The sequence below is a fragment of the Hirundo rustica genome, chromosome 3 (genome assembly GCF_015227805.2).
Source record: "Hirundo rustica isolate bHirRus1 chromosome 3, bHirRus1.pri.v3, whole genome shotgun sequence".
In the NCBI taxonomy this organism is placed as follows: domain Eukaryota; kingdom Metazoa; phylum Chordata; class Aves; order Passeriformes; family Hirundinidae; genus Hirundo; species Hirundo rustica.
In genome coordinates this window covers 106,043,712-106,059,516 of record NC_053452.1, presented here as the reverse complement: position 1 = coordinate 106,059,516, position 15,805 = coordinate 106,043,712, and the positions used below count along the sequence as shown (strand labels likewise).

Sequence of the window (15,805 nt, the reverse complement as noted above, 5' to 3'; positions counted from 1 at the left end):
TTTTTCTAAATCTTTTGTGTGCGTGTGTTACAGAGCTGTGACTGGCTGTAGGAAATGGCTGATCTGACAGCTTTTAATAAAATGACATGATTACCAGAGCCTTCCTAGCTTTCATTACACCTTGAGAATAGGACTTCACATCTTTGTGAAACCCGAATCAATTTTATTTCAGAGCATAGGATATCTCAATCTAATCTTATTTGTTTAAGAAATTTGATGTAAAAATGTCTTCCATCATTTATCAGCATTGAAGAAGCATTTTTTACACATTAAATATAGAAAAATTATATACTTCTGTATATATTAATAAAGAAGAGAAGACTTAACAGCAATTTATCTACATAAAACATCAGTTTGCTTATATTTAATTTTCAATATTTAGCAGTCTTCACTAGATTTTACTTATCTATCAATCAGATTTATAATACAGGATACAGACTATGACACATTTATTTGTTTACATGCAAAGATGTTCTCACTATTACTTAGTTTTTTTGATTTTTAGGTACAATGGAAACATGGATAAATAGACAATACTTGAACTAAATACATGTTCTTCCTCATCCTATCATTAAAGTGCCTACAAATCAATACACTTAGTATTCTTATGAAGCTGTTGTCATTTTTTAAAATTCATTTTAACACCTATGGATTTACTATTTTCCTTATAAAGCAAGCTCAGTCAGAACAATGATATGTAAATCCTAGGAAGCTCAGCTGGCTTTTGTTTTTACTTTTGTTATCAGACTAGGTTTAATATTTCTCAAAAGCTTATTAAAACAGAAAATAAAATTTAAAAAGGCAAATAACAAGGCTTCTGTCTCAGCAACCTGCGGCTTGGGTTTTCAGGTAATCCTACATCACCTTCCAGCATTGTGTCCCAGGTACAGCGGTGGCTCCCTTCCCCTCGTGCCGTCCTCCTCTCACAGCAGACCCCACCGTACTCTGACGAGGAAGAAATTTTGATGATTTTTGGTTTGTAAAGACCCTGAGCGTGCCGGTGCAGGTGCTCCCGGCAGGCTCTACACCCTCTTGACGCTGTTGAGGAGCTCGGTCAGTTCGCTGATGTACTTGATGGTGTACTTCAGGGTCTGTATTTTGGTGAGGGGCTGGCCCCGCTGGCTGTAGACGGGGGGCAGGTAATTGCGCAGCGTGTGGAGCGCGTCGGCCAAGGTCCTCATGCGCAGCTTCTCCCTCTCGCTGGCCTTCCTCCTGCGCTGGGCCGACATCCGCACCTTGGTGCCCTTGGGCAGCCGGGCCTGCCCGGGGCTGGGCAGGTAGGCGGGGGGGAAGTCCACCAGGCCGTATCCCACCAGGCCGCTGCCGCCGCCGCTGCCGTAGGGGGTCTCGGCCGCCGCCGGACAAGGGGACGAGGAGTAGGATTCGAAGGAGGGCGTCGGGGACAAGCTGTGCGGGGGCGAGATGGGGTGCAGCTCAAAAGAGCCAGCGGAGCTCTTCCAGTCCCAGGATGACAAGCAGGCGGAGTGTTCCGAACCCAAAGCATCTTCCATGTTTACCAATGTCTCGTGCAGTTTGTCCATGCTGGAGGAGCGCTCGGGAGAAGCAATGCCCTCTGCCCACCAGCAAAGGCTGGAGCCGCCGGCTGCCGAGACCTTTTTATGATGGAGGGAGGAAAGTGACAGAGTGGGAACACGGGTTTGGTGCGAGGAGTTCAAAGGAGCGCCAGAAGTGCTAAGATGGAAAATGAACTCCTGATGTGCTAGTTTCTTCTCAGTGATAATTATCAACCTTCAGCTAAAAAGCCTTTAAGCTAACAGGCAACAGCAAGAAAGGGAGAAAAAAAGATTATCTTCTTGCAACTAAAGCGATTAAGGCTGCGCATCTAAACCGAGCGTTGGGCTGGGGGAAAAATGGTGAGAGAGGAAAAAGAAAATTAACCATTTTACAAAACAATTTACAGATTTAGAATTTATTGGTCGCTAACACAAACCCTAAATTTAAGTCATTGAGCCCCGATTTCTGGGTAACTGAAGGTGGTGGCTCTGTAGCAGTGAATATGTGACCCATGCTGACTGCTGCTAGGGTAGTCTCTTATCTGCATGTTAATTGTCAAAGTCAAAAATGGTTTGTTTGAATTTGTGTGTGTTATGGCTCTCTGTGGATTTCTCCTTGCATGAAATTGCAACTCATGAGAAATCAATCACTCTGGTTTTCAATATAAGTAAAGAACTTCAGTGTATTCTTTTTCAATAGAATAAGTTTCAAATTCAACTTTTCAATAAGTAAAGAACTTCAGTGTATTCTCCTGCAGTTTGTAGCTTTATGTGTTATTTTAATACATGACTGGGGAATCAGAAAGGAAATCTGTAATCTGTAATCTGTAATCGTTAACAAGGTTAAAAAGAGGAAAATGTAATTAAAAAGAAAGGTCTAGGAAGCAAAACATACAGTATATAAACTTTGGGTCCAGACAAATATTTTCCATGAAAATTAAATTCAAAGTAATATACAGGTTATATATGTGTTAGACAAGACTAGAAGCTACTTCCATAAAATTTTCTACCTCTAGGAATCTGTTCTTTTGGCAAAAACCCCTTTTCCAGCCCCAGTTCAATGCAACAGTGGTTATATTGGTGGTACACAGGTCAAGTGAAAATGTATAACTTATAAATTAATATCATTAATAACAAGCACTTTTCATCTCCAGGCTTCAGTAAGGCTTACAGTGATGATTAATGTTCTCTATTACTCCAGGGAAATGGGTAAGTGGAGGCAAGGAGGAACCTTCCCCAAATCACACAGCAAAGCAGTAGGAGAGCCAGGAAAACTGTCCAAAACTCCTGAGTTCTGCAGCTGTTGAGCAGCTTGGCTGCCAGCCATGACTTTTTGTTGGCACATAACAGAAGCAAAATGTAATATATATTGAAAAGAAGGGAAGAAAGAGTGTCAACCTGGAGTGAAAATAATAGTAGGCTTTATTTTAGAGTTTCCTTCTGTGTAATGTGTGCTCCATAATCCACTCCAAAGGCAGGGAATGCCTCAGGACGGCACACAGCCAAAGCATGCTGAGGTTTTCTGGAACATGCCACTTCTCTCTGTGAAATCCTCACTACATCCACACAGGAAAAAAAAAAAAAAAAAAACAATACTCAGCATAGTAACTGGGAAGGCTTTTGTGATTTTTTGTGAGTTAGATACCAAAATGTTAGGAGGCATCTTAGGGTTGGGAAGCAACTACTGTTTTTATGCTGAGATGAATAAGAAAGTACCAAAAATGGAAGGATTTTTGTATTTCAACCAGGGCTGAGAAAGTTTGACTATCATGACCTCTACCCCACACAAGAACTCAGGGCACAGCTCCTACAGACAGGATTGCTTTGTGTTTCATGTTTACCTCATCATATTCTGAGCTCTTTCAGGAAAATGAGATGAAACAGTCCTAAGAAGCACAGAGATGCTAAAGCTACTAAAAACTAAAATTAAGACAAGATGACAGGTGTTTTCTGTGACTTCAGTGATTTGAATGGTTTCATTGAGTACCAAGGCAATGGTCACAATGTCACAAGTTAGATAAAATAGCTAATTTTGCATAAATAGAGAACTTCTTCTGTCCCACTCTTGTTCCTTTTTCCTTCTTGTATTTGTGTTTATAGTGTCTTTTCCATTTGATAGGGTCCCTGCTCTTATTTCATGTCTTTTTTTTTTTTTTTTTTTTCCCCCTTCCCTGTTAACACAGCAATTAAAAGACTACAAATACAAAAATATTGTGGCAGGGTGGGGAGGGGGGAGATGGAAGACGAGGTACTTTTGTCTGGGTGTGAAAAGGAAAATAATCTTCCCAACATATGTATGTATATATGTATGTTATGTATGTATACATGTCTACATGTACATAATATATGCATATGGAATATCTAAAGATATTAAAAATGAATATAGTGAGCACATATATAAACTGTTCGGTACAGCAGGTTTCATTTTGGAACCAAATAGCAATTTAATGCAATCAAATTTAGAAGAAAGAAAAAGGAAAACTTCAACAAGTCACTTGTTCGATGACTATAAATAATGTAGCTCACCAGTTAATTTAGAGGTAAATCATGAAAGTGTTGTTCAGACACCAAGGAAGGAAAAGATTTTGTGTATGTCCAAGACTTTGTACAGATTTTTGTCGTGAATGAGAGATCAACACATTCTGATTTCATGTCTGTGTTCTTATATACTGAGACTCCGATGAGATTAGGCAGGGAAGAGGAATGCAAATTATGACAATAGCTATATCTTTTCTCATATCTTATGAGTAAATGTTTAGAGCATCCAAGGCAGGGTATGAGAGTATGTAGACAACTACTCTGGTTGCAGGAAAAATCACGGGCTCTTGAAAACTTAAGCTCTCGTGAACTGTTACACAAGCAAGAAAAGAATTACAGGTTTTCTGTATTAACAGATAATATGGGGCTAATGCCTTGAAGTTATTGTGCATCTTTTTTATGACCATTGGACTCCCCGACAGTGTTAGCTCAGACACATGCATTTATGTCCCAAATGCTGCCTGAGTGTGGTCCAGGAGAGGCCACTGAGGACACAGGGGTGAGCAAAGGGTTTCCCCAGACTAAAGCAAGCATTGCCACAACACATCTTCAGAGCCAAAGAAGGGGCTGTGCCCTGTTTGTTCTGCTGGTGGAGATGCAGACAGATGTTCTGTTTGGAAAACTATTTCTGGCCACAGCCCCCAGGTTCCCTAAACAGACTCAAATGCAGCATGCCTTGGTTTTGGCTGAACTGGGAAGCTGTGTAACACCTCTCTGTGATCCTGGTGTGATCCACAGCCTGTGTAATTCAGCAGAGTCTAGTGGTATGTAGCTGTTCTTAGATTAATTAGTTTTGGATGATGCTACATTTGCACCCACGAGAATGAGAATTCTCAATTAGGAAATTATTTTGCAAAGTACAGAAAATAATAACGCTCAAAAATCAATGGGAATGGTAGAACAATTTTCAGTGTTATTTATAAAAAGTATCATACAAAGGAAGAAAAGGCTACAGGCTGGAGATACCAGGTATATTTTTCTAAACCCTATGACAATTGGATGCTCTCATTAAAGTGCTAAGAAAGTCTAGTGTTTCAAGTGGCCTCTTCCTAGACAGTAAATTCACAAAAAAAGGGCGAAAAGAAAAAGGAGGTTTGCAATCTTTATTTTATTCTGCCTCCTGCAAATTTTAGGAATTTCCTTTTTGTCCATTAATTATGTCAACACATTGAAGGAAAGTTAGATACTAGGCTAACACCAATGAATATGAACTGACAAAAATATATAAGGTATTTTCTTCCTGACTGATAGTTTGGATTTTCATTTCAATAATCTGTTCTGCAGTACAAAGGCTAACATCTCAATCTTCATCTCCTTTAAAGTGAAATTTTCCTTGCTCATATTTTGGAATTCATCACAGGAACATGCATGCATGGAAAGAGCAAACAATTTTCCCTTTAAAAAAACCCAAACCACCGATGGCATAGAAAATTTCTAGAGCTTCAGGTTTTTAAATTTAAAATAAGAAGTCCAGATAATATGGCATGATTATGTAAAAAAAAAAAAAAAAAAAAAAAGCATTTTTGTGTACAGTAATTTACAACTGATTTTTTTTTTTTTTTTTTTCTATATTAGAATGTATTTTGACCATATTGTTATTTTGGTAGGAGAAACAGTGAGTGAGTAAAAAATTATAGTGGCTGGAAAGAATGCAGGCTGAAACTGAGTAAACATGGATAATTTTTTTTAAATAACACTAGTCTTGTCACAGTCAACCCCCTTTACAATCAGAACAGAAGTCTAGGCTTATTTTTCACATGAAGCAGATCATACTAACACCCTTGCAGAGCACTTAAATGATATAGTCTCATCTTGCAGTTTGTAACATGAAAAAAATAAAATACATCTCCCAAAAGCTTTTCAAGTCAATTCACCTCGTCTTTTACAAATGGTTCCGCAAGTATTGGCTGCAACCCCACCCGCTCTCTGTGGAGCTGTCTGTGGCCATCCTGCACGAGGAGCCAAGTGCCACAAATAAAATGTGGGACAAGCAGCTGCAGGTCTCACTAACTTCAGCAGACGCAGCAGGTGTTCAACACTTCTGAAAAACAGTGCTGAACACCTCTGTTTACACCCAAGCTGGCAATAAAGGAAGGAAAGGATCCACCACATTTGTTATCCAGACTCACATTAACCACCAGACGATGCTTCTCTCCTTTTTAAGGCATGGCCTCAGTTTGGATTTATTTTTATTTTTTTTTTAATAGAATTTTACACCTTGAAGCTTCCTTCCTACTTGTGTACTTGTGGAAGAAGGTTTAATCTGGGTCCAACCTCAACTGAAACAGATAAGCTTCTAAATAAAAAAGCTGGTCAACAAATCCATATATTTGGGGGTTTTTTGAGGTCAGTATGCCAAAGAATGCAGACGAATAGCCACTCAAAATTCCCAGACAGAAAGAAAGTAGTAAAAGAACAAGGACCAATTCTTAGTCCAGCCCTAGAAGAGGGAGCCCAAAGCCCTCACCATAATGAATGAAAATAATGTGTAAACGGGATGTCTAATTGTTATGAGACAATTAAATCCTCTTTGGTCAAGCAAACCTGTGGCTAGCATAGGAGAAAATGTTGTTATTAATTTGTATTAAGACCAGAAATAGTCTAGCTCTAAAGATGTTAAAAAATTCTGTCATAAATGTTCCCAAGGGTGCAACTCCAAAATATCCAGACTGGACCCTGCCCATGGAGAAGAAACAGTCAAGTGAGTATCACTGATTTCTCCATGGCTTTGCAGAGTGAACAAGCATCTCTCTGGTGTTGGGCTGGCAGGATCAGGACTTATCTATTTGCTTTACATCCTCAAATGTAAGTATTTGATCCTCCAAATAGTGTCAGTCTGCATCGACTGACAAGTGACATCAGCTCCGCAATTCATTTAAAACATCTGATCTCCAAGCAACTGGCTGCCCAGATGAAAAGCCCTACGTGTGGAATTTACACCTACCCACCTTTTAAGTAGAGAGTTTATTACCTAGTGGTTTTCAGCTGATATTTAAGAATGTCTTTTTAATACCCCTGTTAACAGAAGTTGAAAGGAGGTTCGACTATGTGGTTGGTCTTTAATGTCCACTGACTACTTCAGCCAGAAGGAAAGAGCAAAGCTGGGGGAGGAAGGAGAACCTAATAAGATTCATTTTACTTAGAAATGAGAAGTAACAGATATTATCAAAATCATAGAAGCTGTTTCTGCAGGAAAATTCTATTATCGCTTAGTGCAGCTAATTATATCAGCTTTTACATTTAGTTTTAAAAACTGTTGTCTGCTGTAATGGAGTGGATGTATCTCAGTTTTTCATGGGAGAGGTGGAGGGTTACCTGTTGCAAGTATTTCAAGATCAGCAACACCTCCTTTCCTACCCAAAATCATACATTCAAATTTAATAAATTGTGAAGTACAATATATTTTATCCCAAGTGTTTCTTCTACTGTCCCATGAACAGTGGGATGATTGCCATTGCCCTGTGTGACAGTGGTTTCACAGGCCTCATTAAAAAACTGGGATAGCACCTAAGGGTCTGTACACTTGCTTTGCAGCTATTAAAATGGGCTTTTCATTTTGCAACATGATGAATTTTCCAAAACTATGTAAAATAGTTCCAAAACTATTTCTTTCTTAGAAGAAATTCTGATGGCCAGTAAAATTGCATTAGAAACTCAGTTGTGACTGTTCGTGGTTGAGCTGCAGAGCTGAAGCAGGGTGTTTGTGAAGGGAACTATTTTTCAATTTCTGTGATTACATTTCAGCCAGGGCTGTTCCTTTTTGTCCACTGAACCTCCTCATCAGTATCTGCTCATTTCTTCCTCCCTCGCATCCTAGCACTTATGTGCAGAATCGCTGTGTGCTGTTCAGAAAACATGTTTCATCTCCATGCTAAATGAAGTTATGCTCTGGGCACAGTCTCAGTTCAGTTTAATAATTATAAAATGGATCAATAGTCTGGATGAGAGGCAACATACAAGTGTTAGATTACAGATTTTATTTAGCACTTACACATTTCACATTCTGAAATAAAATGCTCTGTATCTGTTTCAGCACCTTTTGGGCCACATGGTTAGCCCATGGATGAGGACCATTGATTTCAAACGGCAATCATAAATTTCTTGGCAAGTTGCTAAATCTTAATTTTAATCACATTCAATCTCACAAGAAAAAAAAAAAGAAAAAAAAAAGAAAGAAAAAAAAGAAACAAAGAAAGAAAAAAAAGTCTGTCCTTCGGGCTATTGATGAATCTGAATGGGGATGTTAATTTTTTAATTTGGGGATTTTTTTTTTCATTTGCTCAGAGTGCTTCCATGAATTTTGCCTACCGAATTAAACTCAGTCTTACAAGAATAAGAATATATTCGAGTAAAACTTTTCACACTTTTTATAGGTAATGCTGCATATGCAGAGGATTTCAAATGCTATCGAAGCGTGAGTAAGTGGTAAATGTCTTGGAGAGAAGAGCTTCCATAAGAGACACTGGAGAAAATTATCCGGGAGCAGCCTTGGGATGCGCAAAGAAAGCAAAGGCGAATCCCTGTGCTGGCTGGGATAACCCCGTGCAGCTGCACAGGCTCCGGGAGACAAGCCAGGAGGCAGCTTCTTAGAAGACCTGGGAAGCCTGGTGGGTTGGAACACTGGAGCCAGTGCAGAGGAAGGTCGCCAAGCTGGCCAGGGGACCAGGGAATGTGGTGTGTGTGGGGGGCCGGGGAGCTGGGGCTGCCCAGGGGGCTCAGGACAGGCCTTGCACTGCCTGCATTGCAGCTACCTGGTAGGACGTGAAAAGAGGAGCAACCAAGCTCTTTGCACACTGCAGGAAAGAGGCAACAAATACAATTTCTGGGTCTTAAAACCCTTGACCTTTCAGTGATGCATTACAGGTTTCCTGCTGGTGGTAGAAGACATAGATATTTTTCCTGCCTGATTATATTTTTGGACAGTTGTGTTCGGGTTATGAGGCCATAGTGCAGAGGTCTGTGTCCTCTGCCACTGAAGACCCTATTCATTTTTTTTACTTCATGATCAAATTTTATTTTCCACTGCTTCTCAATTTTTCTACTTCTAGTTTGTTCCATCTATCACTAAATATTATTCCTTTTCCTCTTCTCTTTATAATTTAATTAATTTAACTTCTCTCTCTCCCTCTCTCTTTCTTTCGGGTTTTATCTGCTTGGTATTCTGTGTCTCACTCTTTTTGGTGCTTCGTAGTACTGACAGTAGAAAATTACGCTTTTCTTGACATTTCCTGCTCATATAAATCACACATCTCTATCTGCCCGGTTGCGCGGATAAAGTTAACTTAGAAGCAGGAAACATTTAATTATCCTTGAAACAAGCTTTTTAGGCAGTCCTAAGCACAACCTGTCAAATAGTTACATTGTTATAGTATATGGTTACAGATAGGGACTCAGTTACAGTTGTAAAGTGGAAAAAAACAATACTTGAGGACACTGCCGTTTAGAAAACTTTTTTTTTTTTTTTTTTTAATTTCTATTTTAAACACGAAAGTGAGTAGAAAACCTAAACTCCTACCAAGAATACTTAAGTATGGGCCAATAAGTCAAATTCATGAATCTATCACGTCAAACAAAGAGAAGGTAAAATGTAGAACTAGAGGGGAAAAAGGATTACCAATCAAACCCTTAGCTTGCCTTCATTCCGAGAGCCCACTGAGCTGTGTGCTGCTGTCCCCAGCACTCTGAAGAGACACAGACAGCTGCTTTGCACCCTGCCCGAGTTCCTGCTTAGTTAATGGTAATTGGGATGTGTAAAAGCGGTGCATGCATGAATAAGCAGGTAGATATCACAACAGCAGGTATGCAAATCTCCGAGGCAGCTGGTGCTGGCTACAGCTCCGCTCCTTTAGGATCCAGTTTGCTGCAATCCAGGGAAAACAGTAAAGCGCTGTCTGCAGAGGCAGCACAATCGGGTCACACTCAGGACGGGAAATCGGGTCACCAGTGCCCCGCTCTCAGCCCTTGCGCTGCCCTGCATGATCTCAAAGAGACCCTGTCCTCTGCTCCTGCTCCCCCAAATCTCTCCCTTCCTCGGATACAGGCTGTGTCAGGGGAGGCATTACATCTCTGCAGAGATCTCTATAGTGCCCACCACAGCGGTCAGCTTAAAAGGCTGCATAAAATGGAGACGGAAATAGAAAGCCATTACATCTAAATCCTCCGGCTGATACTGCTTTCAGCCAGTTGAGCTTCCAGATAAGTGATTTTCTGCAGTAAATACTGGCAAGTGGGTTGTAGTTAAAAAAAAAAAAAAAAAAAAAAAAAAAAAAAAAAAAAAAAAAAGGATAATGCTGATTTTCCTGACATTGACCCGCCCTGTCAGGCTGGGATGCGCATTCATCAGTGTCTCGTTCTTATCTGGTATCTGACATTTATCTGGTATCTGACATTCTGTGATGAGTTGAAAGCAAAGTAACACAGATGGATGGCGTTCTCTTTTGAAGAACAAAATGTACCGGGAACTGAATTTTCAAGTACATTCAACGTGAAGTTAACTCTTGGATTGAAGGAACATCTTTTAAAGGAGAGGCAGGAAAAAAAGCCCCAGGGACTCAGAAGGGCGATTGGGGTTTCCCTATTGATGTGCATCCAAAGTAAGCTAACATTTACATAGTCCCTGCTACTTTCAGTGTATTCCAGACAATGGCTAATCAGTACTCATTACACAGCTTTAAAAGGGCCGAGTATTCTGGGGTGGTGACCCGCATCCTCCCAAATAAAACCTAGAGCCTGAGGCTATTTGGCCAGACACCTCCATCCTTGGAGCTTTCCTGAGACCAGACTGGCTGTCCTCCTCCAAGGAACCTTCCAAACCTTATATTCTTTCAGAGGAAAAGCTCGATTTGTAGAAATATCACTTGCTAATGGGACAGGAAGGAATTTCATCCAGGGAATTTTTAATTAGTGAATTCAAACTACCTTAGGAATCAAATCTGAGATGAGAATGAAATGAGGCACTGGCTCAAACACCTGGAATTCCTCATTACGATCCAGCAGAGGAATCAGCTAGTTATGTGAAATTTTAAAAAAATTATGAGGGATACAATACTCCTGTTTCAAATACTCAGCTATGTTCCTACCCAACCCTTAGACTTCCAACTTATATTGGGGTCAGATAGGAAAAGCTAGGAGCATCCTTTATATATCCTAGGTTTGTGTGTTTGATTATGCTCACACATGCTCTTGGTGCCAGGAGCACGTTGTTTTGGGGGTTTTTTTGTGTTTTTTGTTTTTTTTTTTTTTTTTTTTTTTTTTTTTTTTTTTTTTTTTTTTTTTTTAAGCTAAGCAAACATTTGCATAATATTTAATAATATTTAATAATATTTAATAAGTGGCTCCATGGTTGCCAGTATTTTCTTACTTTTCAAAATTCTTCAAGAGTCCTGCAGCAAGAAGTTAATTTCAAAAATAAATTCAAACCTACAGAAAAAGCCAATTTTTATACATACTGGGCCATCAGACTGCATTTTAATTTTTTTTTTTCATGAGGACATTCTCTAATTTAAAATAAATTCTAATAAAAGAAGTCTCAATGTATTTTATTTCTAGTGTTATATAAAGGCCACTCAAATTCAATCAATAATTTTCTGGACACAAATAGTTTAATTATTTTTTTCCTAGTGTACATTTCCAGGGTGACTCTCAGAGCTACTTTTGCTCCTAGATCTTCCACCTGGTAAAATGTGCACGTAGGTGCCAGGGGCACAAGCACTGAGGGGGAAAGATCAAAGGCCTATAAATGTGTCAAACTTTCAAATGCAAATCACCTGCCATAACGCTGCTGAGAACAAATCCTTCATTATCACCATTCTGTGAAAGGCTTAAATTAGCCTGAATTAGCTGAAAAGAACAAGAAAAAGAAAGCCATCTATCTTCCTGTGAGTTTTATTACCTTTAGATTTATTTGGCTAATGATTTGATAGCCCACTAATCCGAATATCTGCATAACACATTCTTCAAATGATCCATAAATTAAATATGTGATCACATAATGTTGCTATTAAAGTGAGATCTGTGACAATAGATTAATAGAAGAACACTTACAATAAGCCACTCCTTTTCATTGCCAAACTATGAGCTACTGTGATTGATATAACAGCAATTATCAACTGGCTCCGTAGCTTGAATCATATTTAGAGGAATTTTTTAATGTGCACTTCCTAAATTGTGCATTTTCCAGATAGGTGCTGTACCCATCTTTACTATCGACTGTCATTCTGCAAACATAATTACTTTCTTAAGAGGTACTATGTCTTGGAGTGTTTTCATGAATAGTTTTAGTGAGGTAATAGAATGTTTGATCAATTTAATTGAGTAGAAGAGCAAGAATTATAAACCCTCACAATCGCACTGTACTTTATTTATAAGGGGAAATCCTAGCACTGTATTTTGTTAAATGAACAGCTGCAGAGAGGTTTTGTTAAGTGAACTTTACTTGGAACTTGAAAGAGGATAGACTGCTGTCAGAAAGCTCTTTATTGGGTTGGACAAGACAATGTCTGGGAGGAGATGTCAGAGACCCTGGGCTTCACAAGCTTTTTCAGAAGGTGTCCTCGGGTGGGTCTGGTGGAACTTCCCAGGACATCTGTGCTGGTAACTTCTATCTGCACCACGTACACTTTGTACCTCACTGGCTCTTCTGTTGGTCAGGTTTTTTAATATATTCCCTCTCTGAAACATTCATCCCACCACAGTCACTTGCTTGGGTTATATTCCAAGTTGTATCACCAGTTAATCACAATATGCAAACTCTAAGGTTGTAAGATTTCCATACAAGAGAGCGGTACCAGGTCATATGGATACACACATGGGTGAGGACCACAGAGTTTTGAAATCTCTCTGTTCACTGTCATGTCAGAGCAGCTCCAAGTCTTTGGCTTCTGTGGTGGGAGAGGCCTGGCCACTGGAAGACACCAGAGATTTCTGATAGTGATTTTTTCTGAATCTGTAACATATGGCTTCCCAGCACAAGCAGTTTGGTTTTGTGGTAGAAAACAAAATGCCACACTTAAATTGCTGATATCATACAAGGTAAATATACTATCAGAAAGAGGTTTTTGCACAATAACACCACTGTTATTGGAAGGAATATAATCTTGGTGGATTTGTTCAGTTCTCTGTAAAAATTCAAAGATTTTCAATGCCAGAGCCAGATGCCCATTTAATCAGTACGGGAAGAGGAATGTTCTCTCAGTGGTGACCTGTTGATAACAGAGCAAACAAAGAATTAGTGGCTTGAAAAAAAAAAAAAAGAAAAAAAAAAAGAAAAAAAAAAAAAAAAAGAGAGAGAGAGATTAAATATACTAGATTGTTATACAGAAATCAATAGATTATTCAGCCCACCTTCCAAACCACTGACACCAGAGATTACAATGTGGAAGGTGCTGGATTAGAAGGTTCTGGATGAAGGTTTGTTTGGTAATTAGAAACTTGGCCTTTGAAGCTGAAAAAGCCACCACCAACCCCAATTAGAAAATATTACTGTTCATCCTGCTTGCTTTATTATTATATAATAAATATAATAATTATTATTATAATTATATTATTATAATTCTTATTATATCTCAGAACCCCTTATTCACATGATTATTGTAGTGTTTTCATCTGGTATTGCTATAAAGAATATACTTAAAAAAGAACAGCAGAATAACATATTCCATGAAATTTTACCATTTCCATACTAAAAACCAGAGCAGTCAGCAACTGACTGTAATAGTGGGGGGAAAAACCAATATGCCATCAACTGAAAACAGTATTGCTTTAGAAAGCACAAACAAAAATCATGAGGCTACAACTTTTCCAAAACATCTTCCTTGCAAATTCTAAGCAATCCGCAAGAAGAAAAGGGATTTTTAGAAAGGGAAACAAAGTGACATCCTCTTTGACGATGTCATTTCATTAGACACCAGAACAAAGGTGTATTTCTGCTTGGAGATGCATGAGCACAAACCCATCCCCTTCCCTTGGACCTGACTGATAGGAAGGACAACTACAAAGCCCACACATCTCATGATAAATAATAAACCCAGAGAACAAAAATCACTACCTGAAACCATGTGAAAAGCTTGTATTTTTCAGGTTAAAAGGTAACAGAAAATCAGGAGTAGATGTTGGGCTGTGCGTGCCTCACTAAAAATTGTAGGAGCCACACACAAGGAGGACAAGAGTTTGGCTGGGTTTGTACTAAGGCAGAGCTGCTGCTGATCTGCATGCCTGGGGCTTTCCCAGAAGGTTATACCAAACCTGGCAACACAAGTGATTGGGAATTCAAGATCCATATATGCCCTGTAGCACCCCATTGTACTATTTCCTGCTCTTCTGTTGTATTTCCTAAACTTCTCTTAACATCAGCATTGCCTTTCTCAGTTTTTTTGATAACTCCTCATCAAAGGAGAAAAAGGCAAAGCCTTTACATCCTCATGTAGCCATCCTGTACCCTCCATAATCTTTGATGTGACTGACAGCCAAAGACAGCCCACATCACAGCTTAGAGCAGCACATGTGAGCTGGCTGCCCAGCGGACTGTCAGCAGAGCCACTGTTGATTTCTTTCCATCAGGAAGGCATAGTACTAATTAGCAGAAATCAGACTCTATTCCACATTTCTAACTGGCAGATCTGATTTGGTAAAGAAGCCACTCAATAATTAGAGAAACTAGCAACACATTATTCTGGAGATAAAATCCTATGAAGCTACTGTACATTAGGTACGCATGTGGCTGTCACTCGTGAAGCTCTTTGTTCCATTAAACTCCAGGTTTTGGGGATTCTGAGATTGAGTTCAGGGCTCTTTCCCACCCAGCTGTAGACCAAGAAGTGAATTTAACTCTCTAGTGCAAAAGGTTCAAAGAAAATGTTTACAACACACTGCAGTGGGCTGAGAGACAGAGGCTTAAAGGCTAAATCTTCTCTGGGATGTGGCATACATGTTGCACTGAAAGAGTCTGAATTTGGCCTCAAAGGGGGCCACAAATTTCGTGGTTTTGAAGCAGATTAAACTTGGACTGTTTCTAGGATTGGGCCTATCTCTTGTCTGCCAGGGCAACACTGGGATCTTGGGACAGAGGACTGCGGCAGCATGTAAAGGTTCATCTAGTTTGCCCATGGAATTATCAAAAACAGACCATACTCACAGTTCCTTCTACCATGTGCTAAAGAATACCCAAAACTTACCACAGATCCAATTTTTGTGAAAAATATTTGGTGAGACGACTAGCTGGGCTTCAAACTTGGCTGCAGAGGCGCTCTAGCAGAGTAAACTGCATTTTAAAATAAGATTAAAATAAAAAAATACTAAAGTGGAGCTACTTCTACATTACATTGGCATTTAAAATATTCTTGATTAACTTCTTTTCCATACTTAATTTTTATTCAGGCAGCTAATGAAAATTAAATATCTATCAGGAGTTTTAGTAGGGCGAGCTGTTTTTAATGAACAAGATTTTCTCCAGTTGTGTTCCGTCTCTGAAGTGGTAAAATCTCTACAATTTGGTCAAGGGAAATTGGGACGGGGTGGAGACAAGGCTCGGGCTTAAGGAACTTTTAAATTTTCTTATGTGATTACTCTTAAATTAAATTCAGAACTGGTGGTACTTATACTGCAGGATACCTGAGCAGAATCGTGCAGAGTGGTTCTGTCACCCACTGTAATTTTGTTTTCTTGAAACAGTTAAAGTGTTTTGTTTCCTGAAGGAAAAAGCGCTAAATCTTGCGCCGAGTTTATGGTTTCGTCAGTAGCACTTGGGTTTACAACAA

General features: G+C 39.3%; 1 protein-coding gene across 1 annotated transcript; it reads right to left on the bottom strand.

Annotated features, from left to right (window-relative positions):
• Positions 1 to 1,022: 1,022 nt before the first annotated feature.
• MSGN1 (mesogenin 1) lies at positions 1,023 to 1,541 on the bottom strand. The gene has a single exon (XM_040060204.1). It carries the CDS (start codon positions 1,539 to 1,541, stop codon positions 1,023 to 1,025), a length of 519 nt encoding a protein of 172 aa, XP_039916138.1.
• Between the last annotated feature and the right edge of the window lie 14,264 nt (positions 1,542 to 15,805).